The 17,894-nt window shown below is 44.5% G+C and overlaps 1 protein-coding gene across 1 annotated transcript in view; it reads left to right on the top strand.

Moving 5' to 3' along the window:
- The window catches only part of SMG1 (SMG1 nonsense mediated mRNA decay associated PI3K related kinase), a 1,828,328-nt gene that overhangs the window by 1,178,651 nt on the left and 631,783 nt on the right, over positions 1–17,894 (top strand). Inside the window, exon 43 of the mRNA XM_086940872.1 lies at positions 13,064–13,202. Coding sequence (XP_086796998.1) covers positions 13,064–13,202 — 139 coding nt within the window. The remainder of the gene's footprint in view (positions 1–13,063; positions 13,203–17,894) is intronic.

The raw sequence follows: 17,894 nt of genomic DNA on the forward strand, positions 1-17,894 counted from the left end.
CCATGCTCACCTTAACTCTTGAAGATTGGTCCCTTAAGTCGTTGTGAAGTACCTGTATGCAGTATATAATTTTATCCCATAGGATAACATTACTGCTTCAGAAATTGCACTTTTGCTTTTTTGAAAACTAAAAACATTTCTATCTTGAAAAATGCTTGCCTGATTTTGACGATCTTGGTGCCAAATATTATATAAATGTGTTATTTATATAAATTGGTGTGGACCTCCTTATTGAGTTGTGTGTACCATTTTTTGACTGTGTGTGTATTGCAGATGTCTAACACTCCTCCATGGGAAGCCTACGGCTGCTCGACCACTCTACCCCCTAAGAGAGCACCTAGGGATTGCTAGAGGAAGCCCCTGTCCATTTATAAGGAATACCTGGATTCTATGTCAGGACTGGAGGCTAGGATTATGCCCACGTCAATCTGGGATGGCTACTACAGCTTTTGGCATCCTAAAGCAGGCCTTTTTAGCCACCCAACCGGTCCTTCCACCTGTGGCATAATCCTCGCCTCCAGTCCTGACATAGCAAGCCGATTAGCCGAACCCGGTCCCTGCGAGACACATGAGACTTGACCAGGGTCCGTCTCAGTTCGTGCCAGATCTTTGTCATCTTCCCGGCCGGGAGGCTGAGAGTGGAGGACTCGGGGTCCTTAATAGAATTGAAACTTTCCGTTAAGTTAGCTAGAAAATTTTTCATTCTATGCACAATATACCTCTTTCGGTATTCTATCTAAAGAGCCAGTTTCCTACACATAATAACTACAAAGCTAAATAAATCTGCCAGTTATTTTCTAGTTTCATGGATTTCAAGACCTTTTACTTGTGGCTAGGGAAGGGGGCAGGTTAAGATTGAACATTTAGGATTATCTCTTGGCAGAGCAAACCCCTAAAGCTGAGAGATTTGCTGAAATGGAGATTTTTTGTGACCTTTTCAATGCCTGATAAAGATTATGGTCATACTAGGTTGAGGATTTGAAGTCTGGTAACCTTGTTCCCAGTAATAATAGTGATGCTGACTTTTATCTAAATTTACAATATGTGAGAGGCCGCGACACTACACGAGAAGCAACCCTTATCCCTCTGTGCTTTGGCCCTCATTTACAACTGTAGTACATGAAGCAACTGAACATTGGAATTTACCTTGACCTCTGTGGAAGTGAAGTCTAACATTTTGACTGAGATGTTGCAGTGATGTTCCTAAGTGGCAGAGCCCTTGCTTCTGTTCATTGTACCCCTTTTCAATCTGGTCAGGGACAAAACTATTTGGAGCCTGGCAGTCCACAGGCAGATTGTTAGACATCGCAGACTTGCTCTCTGTAATCCCCACTTTTTACCCTTTCACCTGTCATTGGAAAGCCTGCTGGTATGAAGGTTTTATTTGAAGAACCAGAATGATTTTTGTTAGGTGTCTCCTGATAGGGAGTCAAAGAAACTTTATAGGTTGAAAAGCCTTTGCTTCTAGCCCAATGCACTGATAATGGCCACCCTCCTTTTGGGCTGATATATTCATGCATTATGAGAATTTACAACATTTTGTTATCTGTGTGCCAGACCACATGAAAAGGGAGTTATAAACTTTGCCAAAGACTGCTTGGATGGATCCAGATAATGCTCAGTTTATGCGTAGACTCTGCAGACACCAGTGCTTAATTTATGTGAACAGTTTTTGTGCAGTGGTGACACTTTTAGATGTATTACATTAGATTCTTTGTAGATGTCAAATCCACACCCCTGGACATGCCCTTCATTGCTAAGCAACTTTTCGAGAAAAAAAGCAGGCTCCTCCCTGAAGTGCTTCAAAAACGGGAATGTAAAGTCATGCGTCTTGGGCCTTCCTAATGCATCAGTCCAGCTAGTAACACAGGCAATCTAGTGGCTCTTCCAGGGCAGTGCATTCCTGACAAATACAAACTTTTAAGTGGGCCTTTAGCAATTATACCTATCCTTTAGGTGCAGTATTCAAAACCGTTTTATTCGATTATTTAAAATCATAAAAGCATACTATTCAATTACATATTAAAATCATTTTTACAAAATAAAATAATCATATTTACATATAATACAATTCTTATAGGTGCAGTAGAGAATCTAGGTGAGGAATTCATCAGCTGCAGGTGTACTCTCTGTAGGAAGGCGGAATCTTACTGCATGGTTACCCCCACTTTTTTGCCTGGTGTTTTGATGGTGTTTGGCTTAGTTTGGCTGGGATCCTGCTATCCATGGTCCCAGCCTATCTGTTTCCCTCTCTAAATTGGTTACCTGTACATTAGGTACACTCCAGATTGGTACTGGGTTACCCTTGTGAGTCCCTAGTATATGGTACCTTGGGTACCAAGGGCATAGGTACCCCAGAGGCCTACCAGGGGCTGAAGCATGTATTATGCCACCCCTGGGAAGTCTTTCAAAACGGCACCACAGGCCTGCACTTGCAGCCTGGGTAAGGTGGTGTAAGCACCCCTTACTTAGTTAGTATACCTATATCTACCTATATATATAGACATATATTAACCTATAAGGCACTCCTATGGCAGGCCTTGACAATCCTGAATGCAGAGTGCTTGGTTTTGTGTGCGAGGGAGCCCTAGCATGAGCTGAGCCCCTCTGCAGCTTTCGAAATCCCTTCCTTATAGCTGTTCTGGGATATATCCATACCATATACTCTTAAGTGCATTCTAATCCACGGGGTTAATGCTAACTTTGGAATGGCTTTATCAAAACATGTCGTGTTTGGTGTCAAACACTTTGGAATCCTACCATCCCCCCCGCGAGTTCTGGCGGCGGGGGTAGAATTCCACCCTTCTAGAGGGAGAAGACATGTAAACACTTACTTAATAAATGTTAAAAGAGCCTCAGCATCACAAAATGGATGCTGCTGCCACAGACACGAGTCTGACCTCCTGCTGCTGGATGAAACTCGGTCAGGGGAGGCCTGGACAGTATGTTTCCTGTCCAGGGAGGTGCCTGCACCTCCCCAGACAGGCTTTAGTGTATTGGGGCAGGGTGGGTCGCATTCAGTGAATGCTTTTCAGACACTGCCTGGGGCACACAAGGTGTCCCATGCATTTCCCAGTTCAAACCGGTTGCTGGAGCACTCAGCCCCAGTTATGGCGCGAAACTGGACAAAGGGGAAGGGGTGTAACCACCCCCTCTCCAGGTCCTCCCATAGGTGGGACCCTAGAGTTAGTCCAACCCCTAAACTTAGTATAAGCATAGGAACCCAGTCACTGAGACTTTAGATTACCGTGGACGAATTTCTGATACAGAAATCTTGGACCTTCGACATTCCATATTGACTTGAAGTCGGAAGAAATCTCCCTTGGGGTCAAGGAGTGACTCCCCTGTTCAAACAGGCACCAAAGAAGCATCTTGCTGGTATGCATTTTCAAGGCTCCCAACGGATCCCGAAGAGTCTGCGACACAGGACACAGACTTCCAGATATCTGAGGCTGACACGAGTCCCCAGCAAAGCTGAGACCTGTAGCTATCACGAGAGACGTGGGACTGGAACTCCTGGAGATCCTGCACATTTGCTAGTCCATTGACTTCCAGAGCATTCCCGAAGTTGTGCATTGGGCTACTTGTAGTCCAAGCCCTGAGCACCTTTTGCCTCAAAGATTGTGGACCTACACTCCACGAGTGTTCCGTGGGCGCGCTTTCAGCATTTCCGCTCAAGGCGCCTTCGTGATCCCTAGTCCGTTGGCTAGTGGGTCCCCACGAAAAAATCTACTTTGTTTCTAGAGCTTCCCTGGTTGCTCCAGACGTGCCCTGACTCCCCTCCAACGGGTGAGTCCCTCAGACCTTGCTGGTCTGCACCGAATCCAATCTTGTCATCTTGCGTGGGTTGCTGTTGCCAAGGCTTGTCCTATCCGGATACCGACGCTGCAGTACTCGACATCCGATGTGGGACAGCTCGAATCCAGCTCCTGGTTGTCGTCGTCGCCACCTGGACCTCGTGGCTGAAGAGTCAAGCTTCACCTACTTCACTTGATGGCACCCTACATCGGCTGGCACATTCCTGTTGCCATCCTGGTCACTGGCTAGTGACGCAGACTCTGTCCCCTCTGCTTTCAGGTTCTTCTGATCTCCGATCCACCCTTGGATCCATCCGGATACTCTTCACCTGGACGCCTGCAGCACTTCTTTGCAGCTCTCCATTGGAGTCGACGACAAAACCCAACACGAAAAGACACCTATGCACCCGGCTTCCCTGGGTGAGGTAGAACGAGTACTTCGGTGCTCCCGTGGGTCTTGAATTTCGAAGTGTCCAGTACTGATAGGGTTTTACCGTAGTTCACTCCTAAGTGTCCTTATTCTTTAAAATTGTAACTCTAACTTTCTCCATAGAAGTCAATGGTTATTCGCGGCTGTGTTTAGACACTGCATGCATCCCCCGTGGGTCTCCTGCGTCCCTACCTTGGGTGGTTCCTGGTTGCCCCAGCGGTTCTACAGGTTCTAGGCCTGGTCTCTGTCTTGAGAGCGGTACTTATACCACTTTCTTAGTATATGGTTTGTGAGGCCCCTAGGGCAAAACGTATACTGTGCTAATTTACTGTGTGCTATTTAAGTTCTTGAATTGTACTTTTGCCTCTAGCCTCTTAAAGAGACTAGAGGGGTTGTGTTTAGAATAAATACATATATTTTATATATACACCTTGTGTAGTGCTCTTTCATTTGATCATTCAAGAAATTATAGACTGGTAAAACAAGCTGCTTTACATTCCTTCAAGACTTAGCCCGAAGGCTGCTCGCCACAGCTACCACTAGGATAGCTTTCTATAAAGGTTGTCTTAAACCAACCATCAATAAGGGTCATTTGGACTGGTGCAAGGTGCCCCCTAAAAAGTGGACATCCTATGCCAGGCTAACTTCTCACACTCTCCACCATAGTCTGCTGGCTTTTTAGCCTCAGGCAGGTTCTGCTCCCCAGGCCGCCTGAGATCGCCATCCTCCTACTCCTCGAACGGACTGAATAAACACAAAATACATATGGCTTCTTCCAAAATTAAGTCACTCAAGGGGCCTCAGACTCCCACAAGATCTTCATCTTTCCAGCTAGAGTTTGTTACTGTTACACTCTCCGAACTAACTGGCTCTGCTGGCCAATTCGCCCCTGAAGCCGAGCAGGTCCTAGTGCCAGACCCAGTGGCATTTCTTAAGGCCATGTTCAAGATTTTCTTAAGTGTGACAGGTCCACTCTGGATCGCTTTCGAGCCCCAACAGGTCATACGCCAGCCCTATGTTCATGCCTTTTATGCCAACTTCGGTGCCTTTTGGCGTCAACCCCACCGGAGCTAGCTGGTCCCTCTTTTCACTCCAGTAGATCACAGTGCCAATGGTACCACAATCTAGGTCGCTCTGGATGCCATCTCTTCACCCATCTAGAACCCTTCCGGCATCAATAGCAGCTGCCATAGGTTTAGAGCCAATATGCCACATGGAGGAACATAGTTCTTGAAGCGAGGCCTAATGATTGCCTGGGATAGATTGCCAGGAATCTTTGCTGTCATATTGCCATGTCATGCATGAACTTTTTGGGTCTGATTGAGACCCCTAAACCTTTATAGATCAGAGGGACTGGACCAGGGTTCTGGTAACCCTGATTTTGCTGGCCTTGCAACGGCCAGTGGTCTTGATAATGCTGCAGAATTCAAAAATGAGTTCCTTATGGGGCCTATCCCTACTGCGGTCACATCTTTCATGCCGTGGTGAAAAAAAAAAATTGTAAATGCCAGCATTTGTAAAGCGAACAGCTACCTCCGACGGAGGTGTCCCGGCGCTGGGGGCCCTCGGGAAGATTAAGCAAGCTATTGCCCAGAGTCACATGGTGCTGGGCTAACCTGCTGCTAGGGTGACCAACTAGCATGGATCCAAATTCAGGATGGTGACTGTAAAAATTCAGGACAAAGGGTAAAAATTCAGGACAAAAATTCAGGACAGGGGGTCAAAATTCAGGACAAACTTCAGGGCAAAAGATACGTTTTACAGACACATCAGAGGAGGTCGCACAATAGTATATAATTAAGCCTATCCATATCCAAACATATTCAACCATTTGCAAACCTATCCACCATGTATCCTTCCATCCATCATTTCACTCATCCATCCACCCATCCATCCATTCACTCATCCATCCAGACGTTTGGCCTTTCACCCATCCAGCCATCCTTTCACTTTTACTCATCCATCCACCCAGTCACTCATCCTTCCACCCTTTCAGTCAGTCATCCATCCATCCTCCCATTCTCTCTCCATTGACCCTTTCACATAGCCATCCTTCCTTCCACCCATCCATCTACTCATCCACTCATGAATTAATCCATTGACCTTATCAGTCATCCATCCACCCTCGCACTCCTTCACTCACCTATCTATCCTTTTGCCATCTACCCTCCGTTTTACTCACTCATCCATCTTTACATCCACCCTTTCACTCATCCGTCCATCCATTCACCCTTTCACTTATCAATTTATCAATCCATCCATCTTTTCACTCACCCATCCACCCATTCAATCGTCCATCCACCCTTTCACTCATCGCTCCATCCTTTCATTCATCCATCCACCCATTTACCCATCCATCTACCCTTCCACCCATAACATCTATCTTTTTACCTTTTGTCTTATACATCCTTCCACACACTTATTCATCCATTCTTTCTCTCAATATCCAACCATTCACCCTCTCATTCATCCATTCACCCTTTCACTGATCTATCCAGCCATCCACCCATCCCGCCCTCGTTCACCCACCTTTTCATTTTAATTATGAACTGATCCTTTGTCTGCAGATTTGGAGATAGAAGAATGCCATCAAGAATGCCACCCTTGCTCTGGTTTCTAAAGAAAGGGGTGGGGCGGGGAAGGGTTCATTATGCCCTTGCACTTAGGCAGTCGGAGTCATGAGTCATGCATGATGCACAGTGCCAGGTAATAAGGTGACTGTGACATGGTTTTCTTTCCAGGGCTTTAAGTGGGAAGCCTTTGACCCCAGTGAAATGAAATAAACGTATCCTTTGGCACGTGCAATCATGCACGCAATGCACCATAAAGCCCCCGCCTTACATTTTATTTTTCACAATAACCAATATAAAAAAATGATTACACAAGAGACTGGACAAACAAAGCTTTACTAACACAACGTATCAGTCAAAAGTCCACAACTGTATGGAAAGGATACTGTGATTCTAAAGAATTACAGTGCACCACAAATGGTAGAAGGGTGCAAAGGCTGGTAGCAGAACTGGTCAATACATGGACATGTTCCAGGGCGCTAGACAATTTCAAGAGCAACCTAAATATACAGCAAAACCCTCATCACTGCTTGACCTGGCTCCATTCTGTACTTGTAAACATTCAAACCTGGTTGGCTCAGATTAAAATATTCTAGTAGGGTGGCATACTCAAAACTTCACAATGTACTATAAGTCCTCAACATTCAGTGAAATGTTGAGAGAAGAGATAATGAATAATTCTCCTTGGATTCACAAATTATGGCGAAACCAATCTTCATTCAATAGTTGAATGCTTTATTCGATAGACTCAATGTATTAATTAAAAAAAACAGGAATCAGCCTTGCTAACACGTTTTTTTCCTTACAGAAACTTTATTATGGTAAAATCTATTGTTGAAGGACCAAATACACATATCACATGGCAGTTTCTAGACATTTGAACGATTAAAAAAATCATCATTCCTTTGAGTCACATCAGCATCTGTCATTTTTCTAACGGTGAGAACAAGTGCAGGAACCGCTGGATTAGATGCGTTCACTGCAGAGGATTAAACCCAAGATGCCAATAATGATTACAAGTTTATTCAGCAATGTGTGCATTTAGATAATTAAGGGGGCACTCTATTGGGCATCACCCTATCCAAACTCCCCCCACTCAAAACTGCTTTACACTACACGTATCCCATTTTCAATATGAAATTCAGTAATATCACTGCAAGACTCGTATACTAACATTGTCTTTAGCCTAGAATAAAAATTGAAATTGCGAGCTCCTGCCTACAACACAATCCAAACTAACTCTCTGATTTACCACTCTGATCTTTACAAACTAGCTGGCAGCCTGACAAGCCGCCTGAGTGAAAACAACATTCTTATGGAAACGCCAAGAAACAACTTCAAACACCCCCCCTCCCCACACACACACACACCCCTTAGGCAGTCTTCTGTCTGACAGAATGCCCTGACCTGGGCGGAGGTTGTAGGAGGCCGGCCACCACATGCTTTGCAGCCCAGACTCCCCACACACACACACCCCTCAGGCAGTCTTCTGTATGACAGAATGCCCTGACCTGGACAGAGGTTTTAGGAGGCCGGCCACCACATGCTTTGCAGCCCAGACTCTCCCATTGTCATTCTGTATGTGGCAATCAGCAGCATACAGAATGACAATGGACGGGTGGGGCTGCTCCTGTGCTCCAAGGAGGAGTGCGAGGCGCCCCATCAAGGAGCTGAGGCGCCCCATCAAGGAGCTGAGGCCTTTAACAGGGAACAGGGCTGTTCCCTGCAATGGCCAAAATTACGGACAAAAGGCGTCCGTAAAACGGAGCCTCACGGACAACGGACGTGAGGTCCTAATTACGGACAGTCCGTGAAATTTACGGACGGTTGGTCACCCTACCTGCTGCCAGAGCCGGGGATCGAACCGTGAACCCTGTGGCCTGGCGTCAGGCACCTTGGCCGCTGCGCCACACCTCTTCCAAAAGTGGTGAAGAAGGCAGCAGACGCTTTGGAATTGCCCCTGTCTCCAGTCGCAACAAAGACTAGTGTCTTTGTCGAGGTACTTCAGGATTCTGTTCAGTTTTCAAAAAAACTTCTCCCTTTTTAATGAAGTCTTCCTGGACATGGTCCTGTCGGTATTAAAGAAGCTCACGTCTACGCTGGCAGTAAACAGACTGGTGGCAATACGTTATTGCCCTACTCCATGCAACCCACCAATTCCTTTCTAGAGAGCCAAATGATTCTGGCTTCCTGCTCCACGGGTCAGGTTTCGGGTACTTTCCCATCTAGTCCCTCAGAGAGTTAATCCAAATGCACGCAAGCTTGGTGGGAGAACATTTTCTCATCTGATAGCATTGCTTTAAAATAGGTCAGTCACATGCCTTTTAACCAAATACACTCATGCACTCATGGCTCGGCTGGTGGTCTATATTGTGCTCTTGTTTGCATTCCACCAGCCCCTCAGGTCTTCACTAAGGTGATGGCAGGGCTTCCAACGCATCTCAGGCGTTTGGTAATTCCGGTGTTCACATATCTGAATGACTGGCTGATCAAAGCGGAGTCTCCAGAAGTGGTTACGTTCAATCTGCAGTTGATGGCAGCTGTGTTGTTCGACTGGGCTGTTTGATGAGCAGTCCCAAATCTCACCTGCAGTCCTCCCAACATTTCTCTTCTATTAAAGCCACTCACCCAACTCTTGCAGGGGCCAGGGCATCAAGGCAATGGTTCAATCCTTCCAGGAAGTCATATGGATGTCAGTACTGATGGTATTGCGCCTTGTAGGTCTGCTGACTTCCTGTATTCTCCTGGTCAGGCACGCACATCTGCACATATGTACTCTGCAGTGGTACCTCCACAGACAGTGGTTTTAACATGAGGGTGAACCCATTGTGGTTTCCGGAAAAGCTGCAGTGGATGTCATCTCCGAGAGAAGTCTCACTGTCCTCTTCCAGCCTTGGCCACAGTAGTCCGTGGTTCTCCCACTTTCAGCCAAGCAGTCTATCTGGAGAGCAGGGACCTCTGATCAGAGGTGCACAGGGATGAGCACTTTCCTAGGTCTGTTCTGCAAGATTTCCTAATTTGGCGATCTGTGAGCCGAGCCCCTGGAGAGGTATTGCCTGGGAATCTATGACATAGGTGAGGAACTGCAGATAGAAGTATTCACTGAAAGAAAATGTTACTTACAATCAGTAATGATCTTTCTGGTGGATACACTGTCTATCTGTGCATTCCTCACTGATCCCGACCTCCTCCCTCGTTGATGAATGGTTATAAATGAAAAGTACTAATAAGGTTGCAATTTGTTTGTTGCACTGTATCTAATCAATGTCACTTCATCTTCAAGGAAAAAGAAAGACAGATGGAAACTGACGACGTTGCTCCAGGGTAGATGCTATATGACTTTGGTAAAGGCCCCTAGGCGGTGTTAGTGGCTCAGACACGGAGCCAGCTCTCCCTACTGTCACCCAAAAGCTTTGAAGTTTCCAGGTAGAGTGATGCCTGGGATTATTCAACGAATGATGATTCTGCATTTAGATTTGCAGAGTATCTGCCATCAAGCTTGTTAGCAAAGGTAAATAATTATTTCTCCTATACTTGTATGTTTTTGATATTGGAGTCTTTGGAGCTGGTCAGGGACCACTTTAGCATAAGGTGACTCTCCACCAAAACTTTGATTTTGCTATTAATGCCAAAAGTACAATCTCTTTCTCTCGCAGAAGTTAACCTTCATAGGGACGGTACTAGACAAAACCTGCATAAAAGGTTTTCATGCTCAGAGTATGGTGTATATTCAGGCGATGATTCAGTGATTTAAGACGGACTCATTGACTAAATTCATGGCCTTTTTTTAATGACATTATGTTAAAACGTATAAAGCAGATGGGTTTCTCCAAATAAGGCTTCCCAGCGCTGCCCTGCTGCAAACTTTAACTTCCCAATACAGACAGCAAAACTGTACAGTGAACAGCCTTCAAAATGCTTTCTAAAGCAGAGATGGTTGCAAGTTTTCCAAAGAAATATCGGTAAATTGTTCAATAGCACTGGTTCGGTCGCTTAAACACTGGTGCGATTGCTTGAAATCAAAGGCCTCCCTTTCTGGGCAGATAAAAGCGAGGTAGCAACACCAAATTGGCATCTGCGATCTCTGAGCCCTATGTAGATTATATGGCTAAAGCAAGTACAACAGTGTAGGTGTGTCTTGCTTTTTCATGACCCAGTGAGCTACGCACAATACCTAAAATTGCATGTATTTCTCTACCAGGAGGCAACGCATCTTGCAGAGTAGTTTGGAGGCTGAGCAATATTTTGACAGATAGAATACAAGTCTTCCCACCACGTTTTGAATAATCTGCAGCTGCAGTCTGCTTTTCTCCTGCCTTGTGGCACCCGAATATAGGATATTGCAGTTGTCCATGCGAGAGGTGATTAAAGAATGGTTGACCATACTCTGAACCTGGGGACGGAAGAAGTAATAATAGTTTTAAGGCTTCTGAGAGTTGTGGCTCAAAAGATAACAAATCGTCAAGCAAATAATCCATGTTTTTAACAATAGATGTAGACTTAGGAGATGACCCTAAACACTTAGCCACCAATGATTACCCCATTCTTGCAAGTGTTTCCCAAGCAATAGAATCTGTTTTGTTGACATTCCACTTCAGACAGTTTGCATGCATCCAGTTGGAAACGGCGATCATACATTGCTTAAAATTGCCAGTGAAAACTGTGACTCCTGCAGGCAATGATATATACCAGTGAGTCTCCAAAATATTTTACCACATTGGCCAGAAGTTTCATGAAAAAATTAAAAGTGGTAAGTCTGAGGACGGAGCCATATGGAACGGTATTCCCTAAAGTCCGTGAATGAGAAAGGTGGAGATATCGCGTGAAAGAATCGATCTATAAAAATGAATCAAGCCGAGCTCAGGCTCTGTCTCGGACCCCAGTCTCGTGTAAATGCAGCAGGAGCATCTAATTGGACACAGTATCAAAAGCGTCACTTAGTTCCAGCAGGATAAGCACTACATACCCTCCTTTGTCAAACTTATTGGCAAGGCCTCAGTAACTTAAAGAAGGCAAGCCTTAGTATTGTAGGCCAGTCGAAAACCATTTTGCAAGGGGTCCAATAACTGATGCATCTATAAGACGTCCACCAGCAGACTATGCACATGTTTCTCCACCACTTAAGCCAGAAAAAGTATGAGAGAGGTTGGGCAAAGATTTTGCAGAAGGGATTGGTCAGGCATTGGTTTCTTTAGAATTGGGATACATTTGGCATGTTTCCACACAGTGGGCACCACAGCGGTAGACATAGAAAGCTTAGCCAGACTCAAAGATGGGGATAAGAATTGCCTTCACTTTAAGTATCAGATCTGGTTTCAGCAGGTCATTAGGGGAGCCCAAATTAACTTTGCCCATAATATCTTTGAGACTAGTGTTGTCCGGCAGTTTAAACTCCACCAGCCTGCCACCCCCCATGCCATACTCCCAATCTCTGAACCAGAAACTTCCACTTTATGCTTGGAATTGTCACAAAGAAAGTATGCATAGATGTTGTTGACTTTTTTAATAAAGTGATCTGCGATCCTATCACATTTGTCATCTGATGCCCCAGAACGGCTTGAGTTGACAGCAGGGTTTGGCAAGCTCTAGACAAGGCATGAATGTCTTTAAAGGGACTCTCATGGTTCTCAATTTTGTCAGCATAAAAGTCAGCACATGCCGTTTTAACCAACTTATGATAGACTTCAATTCTTTTTAGCTGTAGTGCCATAAGATTTCCTGCAGTTGCATTCAAGCGCCTTGCACCACTTTTTTTTCTCTTTAATCAATTTTGCATCAAACTACGTCACAGAGAAACCAAATGATCCAGCGCAGATAATAACCAAATGTTTGCCATATTATAGTGAGAATGTTTATTGTTGTTATTGGACTTTTTTAGTTCTGCTTTGAAACTGCACTGAGTGAACTTAAAATTGGTGATGGAGAAAGATTATAGAATGTGAATCATTGAAAGGTACTTGTGCTGGAGAACTGTAGTTACAGGTATATAACTAGTTTCATCAGCATTGTGTAAAATGTCTTAGTTGCCTTATTTACGATAATGCTCTTGGTGTCTAGTATTTGTTATTACAGTGGAATAATTGAAGGTGTGCAATATCTTTAATGGTTTGATTTTGCAGCATGCAATATTATACAGCGCAAACCTTGAATTGGTTGCTTTGTAAGTAATGAACACAATGTTTGCGACATGATGACCAGAATTTTGTGTAGTGATGTTGAAACAACACAAAAGTCAAAATGCTAATTGATGACTTCTCCCATTTTAGTCTTACGCAAGATCCACTGCAGTTATGTCAATGGTTGGCTATATCATTGGTCTTGGAGACAGACATCTCGACAATGTTCTTATTGACATGACAACTGGAGAAGTTGTTCACATTGATTACAATGTTTGCTTTGAAAAAGGTAAATGCTCTTCATGTTTTAAGATGCCATATTAACAGTAATAGTGAGGTGATGTGAGGAAGAGCGGTTGAAATTTTGATTAATCAACAGGGCTACCAATAGTAGTATTTATTTATTTTATTTATTTAACTTTTAAGGCACGCAGCTACCCACACAGGGCTTCCCGGCACCAAGTGATAGATTAAAAGAATGAAAAGAGAACAAAAAGCAAATTATTGCAGAAAGAGCCATGTCTTGAGGCCTTTACGAAAGTTGAGATAAATGGTTTCAGTTTTCAATGAGGTAAGCAGGGAATCCCAGATCTTCGGGCCTAAGTGGGAGAACGAGCGACTGTCCATTCTCTCCAACTTAAATCTGGGAATCACAAAGTCGCCTTTACAGGAAGACCTGAGAGAACGTGTAGGGTAATACGCATGAATGAGTTCCTGTAAATATAAAGGAGCTGTACCCTGTTTGATCTTAAATATATAGCAAAGAGACTTAAACTTAACTCTGCTTGCAATCCTGAGCCAGTGAAGGTCCAGGAGCGACTGGGAAATGGAGACTCTGCGCGGAACATGGCATAAAAGTCATGCAGCCGCATTCTGCACAACCTGAAGCTTTCTAAGAGCTTCATGGCCCACCCCAGATAAAGAAAGTTGCCATAATCCAGGTGCGAGATAACTAAGCCCTGGACAACCGTCCTTTGTGTAGAGTCAGGGAGCATCCAGAGAATTTTATGAAGCCATCCCAAGATAGTAAAACATATGGCGGCCCCCTCACCACTTGCTGCCGCATAGAGAGGTTCTCATCAATAAGAAGTTGCGAACTTGGGCAACGGGTTGAGGAAGAGTGCCCATTTCTTGGGGCCAATGTTGGGGGGACCCATAGGTCCTTGCGTTTGCTCAAGATGACGACCTCAGTCTTGTCCCCATTCATAGTCAAGAAGTTATTACGCATCCATTATGAGACTTTATACAGGCCCTGTTTGAGGACTGAGATGTTATCGTCTTCCACAGCGGAAAGAGAAAATATGTTTTGTGTGTAATCAGCGTGCGAAAATAGAGGGAGACCAGCCTCCTCCACAATGGTGGCCAGGGGTCTAACATAGATATTAAAGAGTAGAGGACTCAAGATAGACCCCTGGGGCACTCCGTACGCTGAGGAGCAGATTTTAGTGGAAGCTTTCGAGGAGAAGACCTGAAAAGTGTGGCCACTAAGGAAGGAGGCAAGGCAAGCCAAAGCGGGACCCTCGACTCCCAAAGACCGGAGAGAGGCAAGGAGAATGGAATGCGACACAGTATCGAAAGCCGCACTCGGATCGAGTAATATGAGTGCAGATGTCTCTCCGCGATCCATACCATGACGCAGTCTCTCAGTGACTCCGAGAAGAGTCGTTTCTGTGGAGTGGTTGGCCCTAAAGCCTGATTGGGACAGATGCAGGAAACCCAAACTCTCCACATAGTGAGTTAACTGATTATTGATATGTCTTTCCAAGATCTTGGAAAGCGCAAGAAGTAGAGATGTAGGCCTATAATTTGACAATATCGAGGGGTCAGCTACAGCCTTTTTTAAGAGTAGAATAACCATTGCGTGTTTCCACTCAGGCGGAACAAAGGCATCTCTCAGTGAGGAATTAAGCAACTCTTTTAAGACATTAAGAGAGTCAGGTCGGAATTGACGCAATATTTTAATAGGCAAAGGGTCACGTGGAGAACCCGATTTAATACTTGCCAAACAGTCATAAAAGAATTTTCGTCGAAAAGTAGACAGCTGCATAGTTTGGCTGCAGAGTCAGGCTCACTTACGTGAGTGAAGTCAGAAGTCAACATAGATTCGACGGGGAGGGGAGAGGAGCCCAAAATACCATAGATAAGCTCAATTTTCTAGATGAAGAAATCAGCGATTTTATCACATTTGGCCTCATTGAGGTTCGTAGGAGGAGGAGTAGTGTCAGAGCCTGTCAACTTTTTTACCACCGAAAAAAGGGTACACGGGCAATTTTGGGCCTGGGTGACAATGTTAGCAATGTAGGTGGCTCTGGCCAATTTGCACGATTTGTGATACTCTTTAAGGGTGCTTTTATAATTGGCTTTGCGGCCAGGAGAGTAAGATCGCCTCAATTTCCTCTCAAGGGCTTTACACTTAGATTTAATGGCTTTAAGGTTGTCCGTGAACCACGGAGCCGGAGGACGGTGGGGCATGGTGTATTTAGACACAAGAGACGGAGATGTATTTACAGCTGCGGTAAGCCAATTTGATATGGCAGGATCAAGTGAGGACAGTGGCAGATTAGTGTCCGGCAAATTCTTGGATAATAGAATGTTAAAGGCCTCAACATTCAATTTTCCCCAACATTTGAAACTCTCATGAGACTCTGGGAAGACCCTGTTCTCAACCCCAGAAGTCACCAGATGAAATTGAACTGCTTAATGGTCCAACCATTGCAAAGGGTGAGCAGGAAAACTACAGTCAAAAGAGAGATTAGAAAGAACGGGATCAATCAAACGACCTGCCGCGTGTGTGGCTCCCGAATTACGTAAGGAGATATTGAGGGCCTCCAAATCGGACAGAAAAACATTGCTGACATTACATTGAGGATTTTCTAAATGTAAATTAAGATCCCCAAGAATGGTAAAATTTGCGGCTTTCAGCAAAAGGAAGCTACCCAAGTACCTGGGTTCCCCGGAGAACGATATATCAGGAGGCCAGATAGTGTCAGCTGCGGATTAACTGCAAGTTTGAACTGGGCACCTTCGCATTCCTGGAGAGGCCGGGCTTCAAGTTTGCAGCCATAAATAGCTTTAAAAATTACCAAAATACCTCCTCCTTTTCCTGTACCTCTGTCCTTCCTGACAATAACATAGTCAGGAGGAAGGGCAATAGCAACGTCTGGTCCTGAACTGACATGCAGCCAAGTTTCAGTAAGAAACAAAGCGTCCGGTTTCTCCGCGTTAAGGAAGTCAAAGATATTGTCTTTATGTTTGGGGAGGGACCTACAATTAATGCTCCAAAAACAGAAGCAATGACGAGCAGGAGTCAGTATTTTACGACTCATTCCAGCCTGGGGGCCCGTTTCAAGAATTAACTTGCTTTTAATCATCGCACCTAGTGAAAATCCGCAATAAGGGCATTTAAAGCCATGCATAGGGAGGACACATATCTTGCACTTAGAAGAAGGTCTGTGTCTAAGTAACTTTAAATCCGTGGCTGTGTAGCTTATCAATTGGATGTTACTTACAGGGTTTTGAATATTGCTAGGGACCAGAGCAAACTCACAGATGTTGATTGGCTGGCCATGTTTAAAAATGTTAACCCTTATGTGTTTACAAGATCATGGGACACTAAGGATTGCTTGTTTCTTGATGGTTTTTCTTCCCACTCAGCCTTAGCTACCCACTCCTCCAGTGGGCAGGTCAGTGGTGATCTTACAACCTTAGTCAAACTAGAGTATAATTGAAAAGTTGAAGTTATAAATTCCAAATGTAAAACAATCTTGGGCACCCTTTTAATATTCCCTAGTAATCGTAGACTGCCCCTCATATATTTTCCCAATGTAGTTTCATCTAAAAATGAAACGGATGCTATTGTCAGTCTTAAAAAAAAAAATTGTCCAAAAATGTTTTGTCGGAACCCCCTTTTACCCTAATTATGTCAGCGGGAGATTTCAATCTGCACCCTTGTTACTTCTGCTCCAATAATAAGGATCTAGCCATGAGTGGCCATTTGAAAATCTGGCAAATTTTAAACATACATGCCAAGTGGATGTTGCAAACAGCCTTATTTCTGAGTTTCATTTGGTGAATCTAATGGTTAGTAATCAGGACCATCTGGAGGAGAGCACACCCACCTTTAAGGGGAGGGAGGAGGGGGTTTGTAATTTAATTGATTGTATTTTTGTTACTGGTTGCTTTCTACCTGCACTCTTAGATTTTGAGGTTTTAAAACACAATCTGAGTGACCAACACCCGTTAATAGCAATATTTTGGGGGGATAATAAAGTGTTGAGTTCAATACCCCTTTATAAGGAGCCCATCACACTGGTGGATCAGGGCCAAAGGGTAAGGTGGGCCAGTATTGTTCCATTAGCTTTTGTCCAAAACATGATCACCTCATGTCATACTGATTTTCATACCAGTTTGTCAGGAGAGTCACCACAGATAATTTTGGTGTCATTTACTAATATCAGTAAGTTGAATCTAATCCGCAGTCCTCGAAACTACTGCCTTATCAGTCACCTGTGTGGAAAGATGGTTTGATAGGCGATGCTGTAGAACCCATAAAGACCACTGGAATCTTTTGCATGCTAAACCCCGCTGTCAAGAAAGAGTTAAGAAGGCCAGGGCGATGTTTAAAATGGCCTGTAAGGAACTTAAAGCTCAAATCAAAAAAAGACTTGGGATAAACTGCTAATGGCTAGTCAGCAGCGCAATAGCACTCTTTTCTGGGGTGTTATCAACTAATCTCTTTTTAGTAAAGACCATCTTACCAATTGGGCCTGTACTATCTTGTCTCAGGCCTGGGTGGATCATTTTAGGGCCATTTATAGTCTTGAAGTGGAGCCGGAGCCTACAGAAGGCTTCTGGACTGAGCCTAACCTTATTTTTATAATCTGTCAGAGGTCAGAGCCGCCATTTCCCAGTTGCCTTTAATTAAAGCACCAGTGCCTGATGGCGGTACCTGGGGACAGATATAAAGCTTGTATAGACTTGT

This window comes from Lissotriton vulgaris, chromosome 10, assembly GCF_964263255.1.
Source record: "Lissotriton vulgaris chromosome 10, aLisVul1.2, whole genome shotgun sequence".
NCBI lineage: Eukaryota > Metazoa > Chordata > Amphibia > Caudata > Salamandridae > Lissotriton > Lissotriton vulgaris.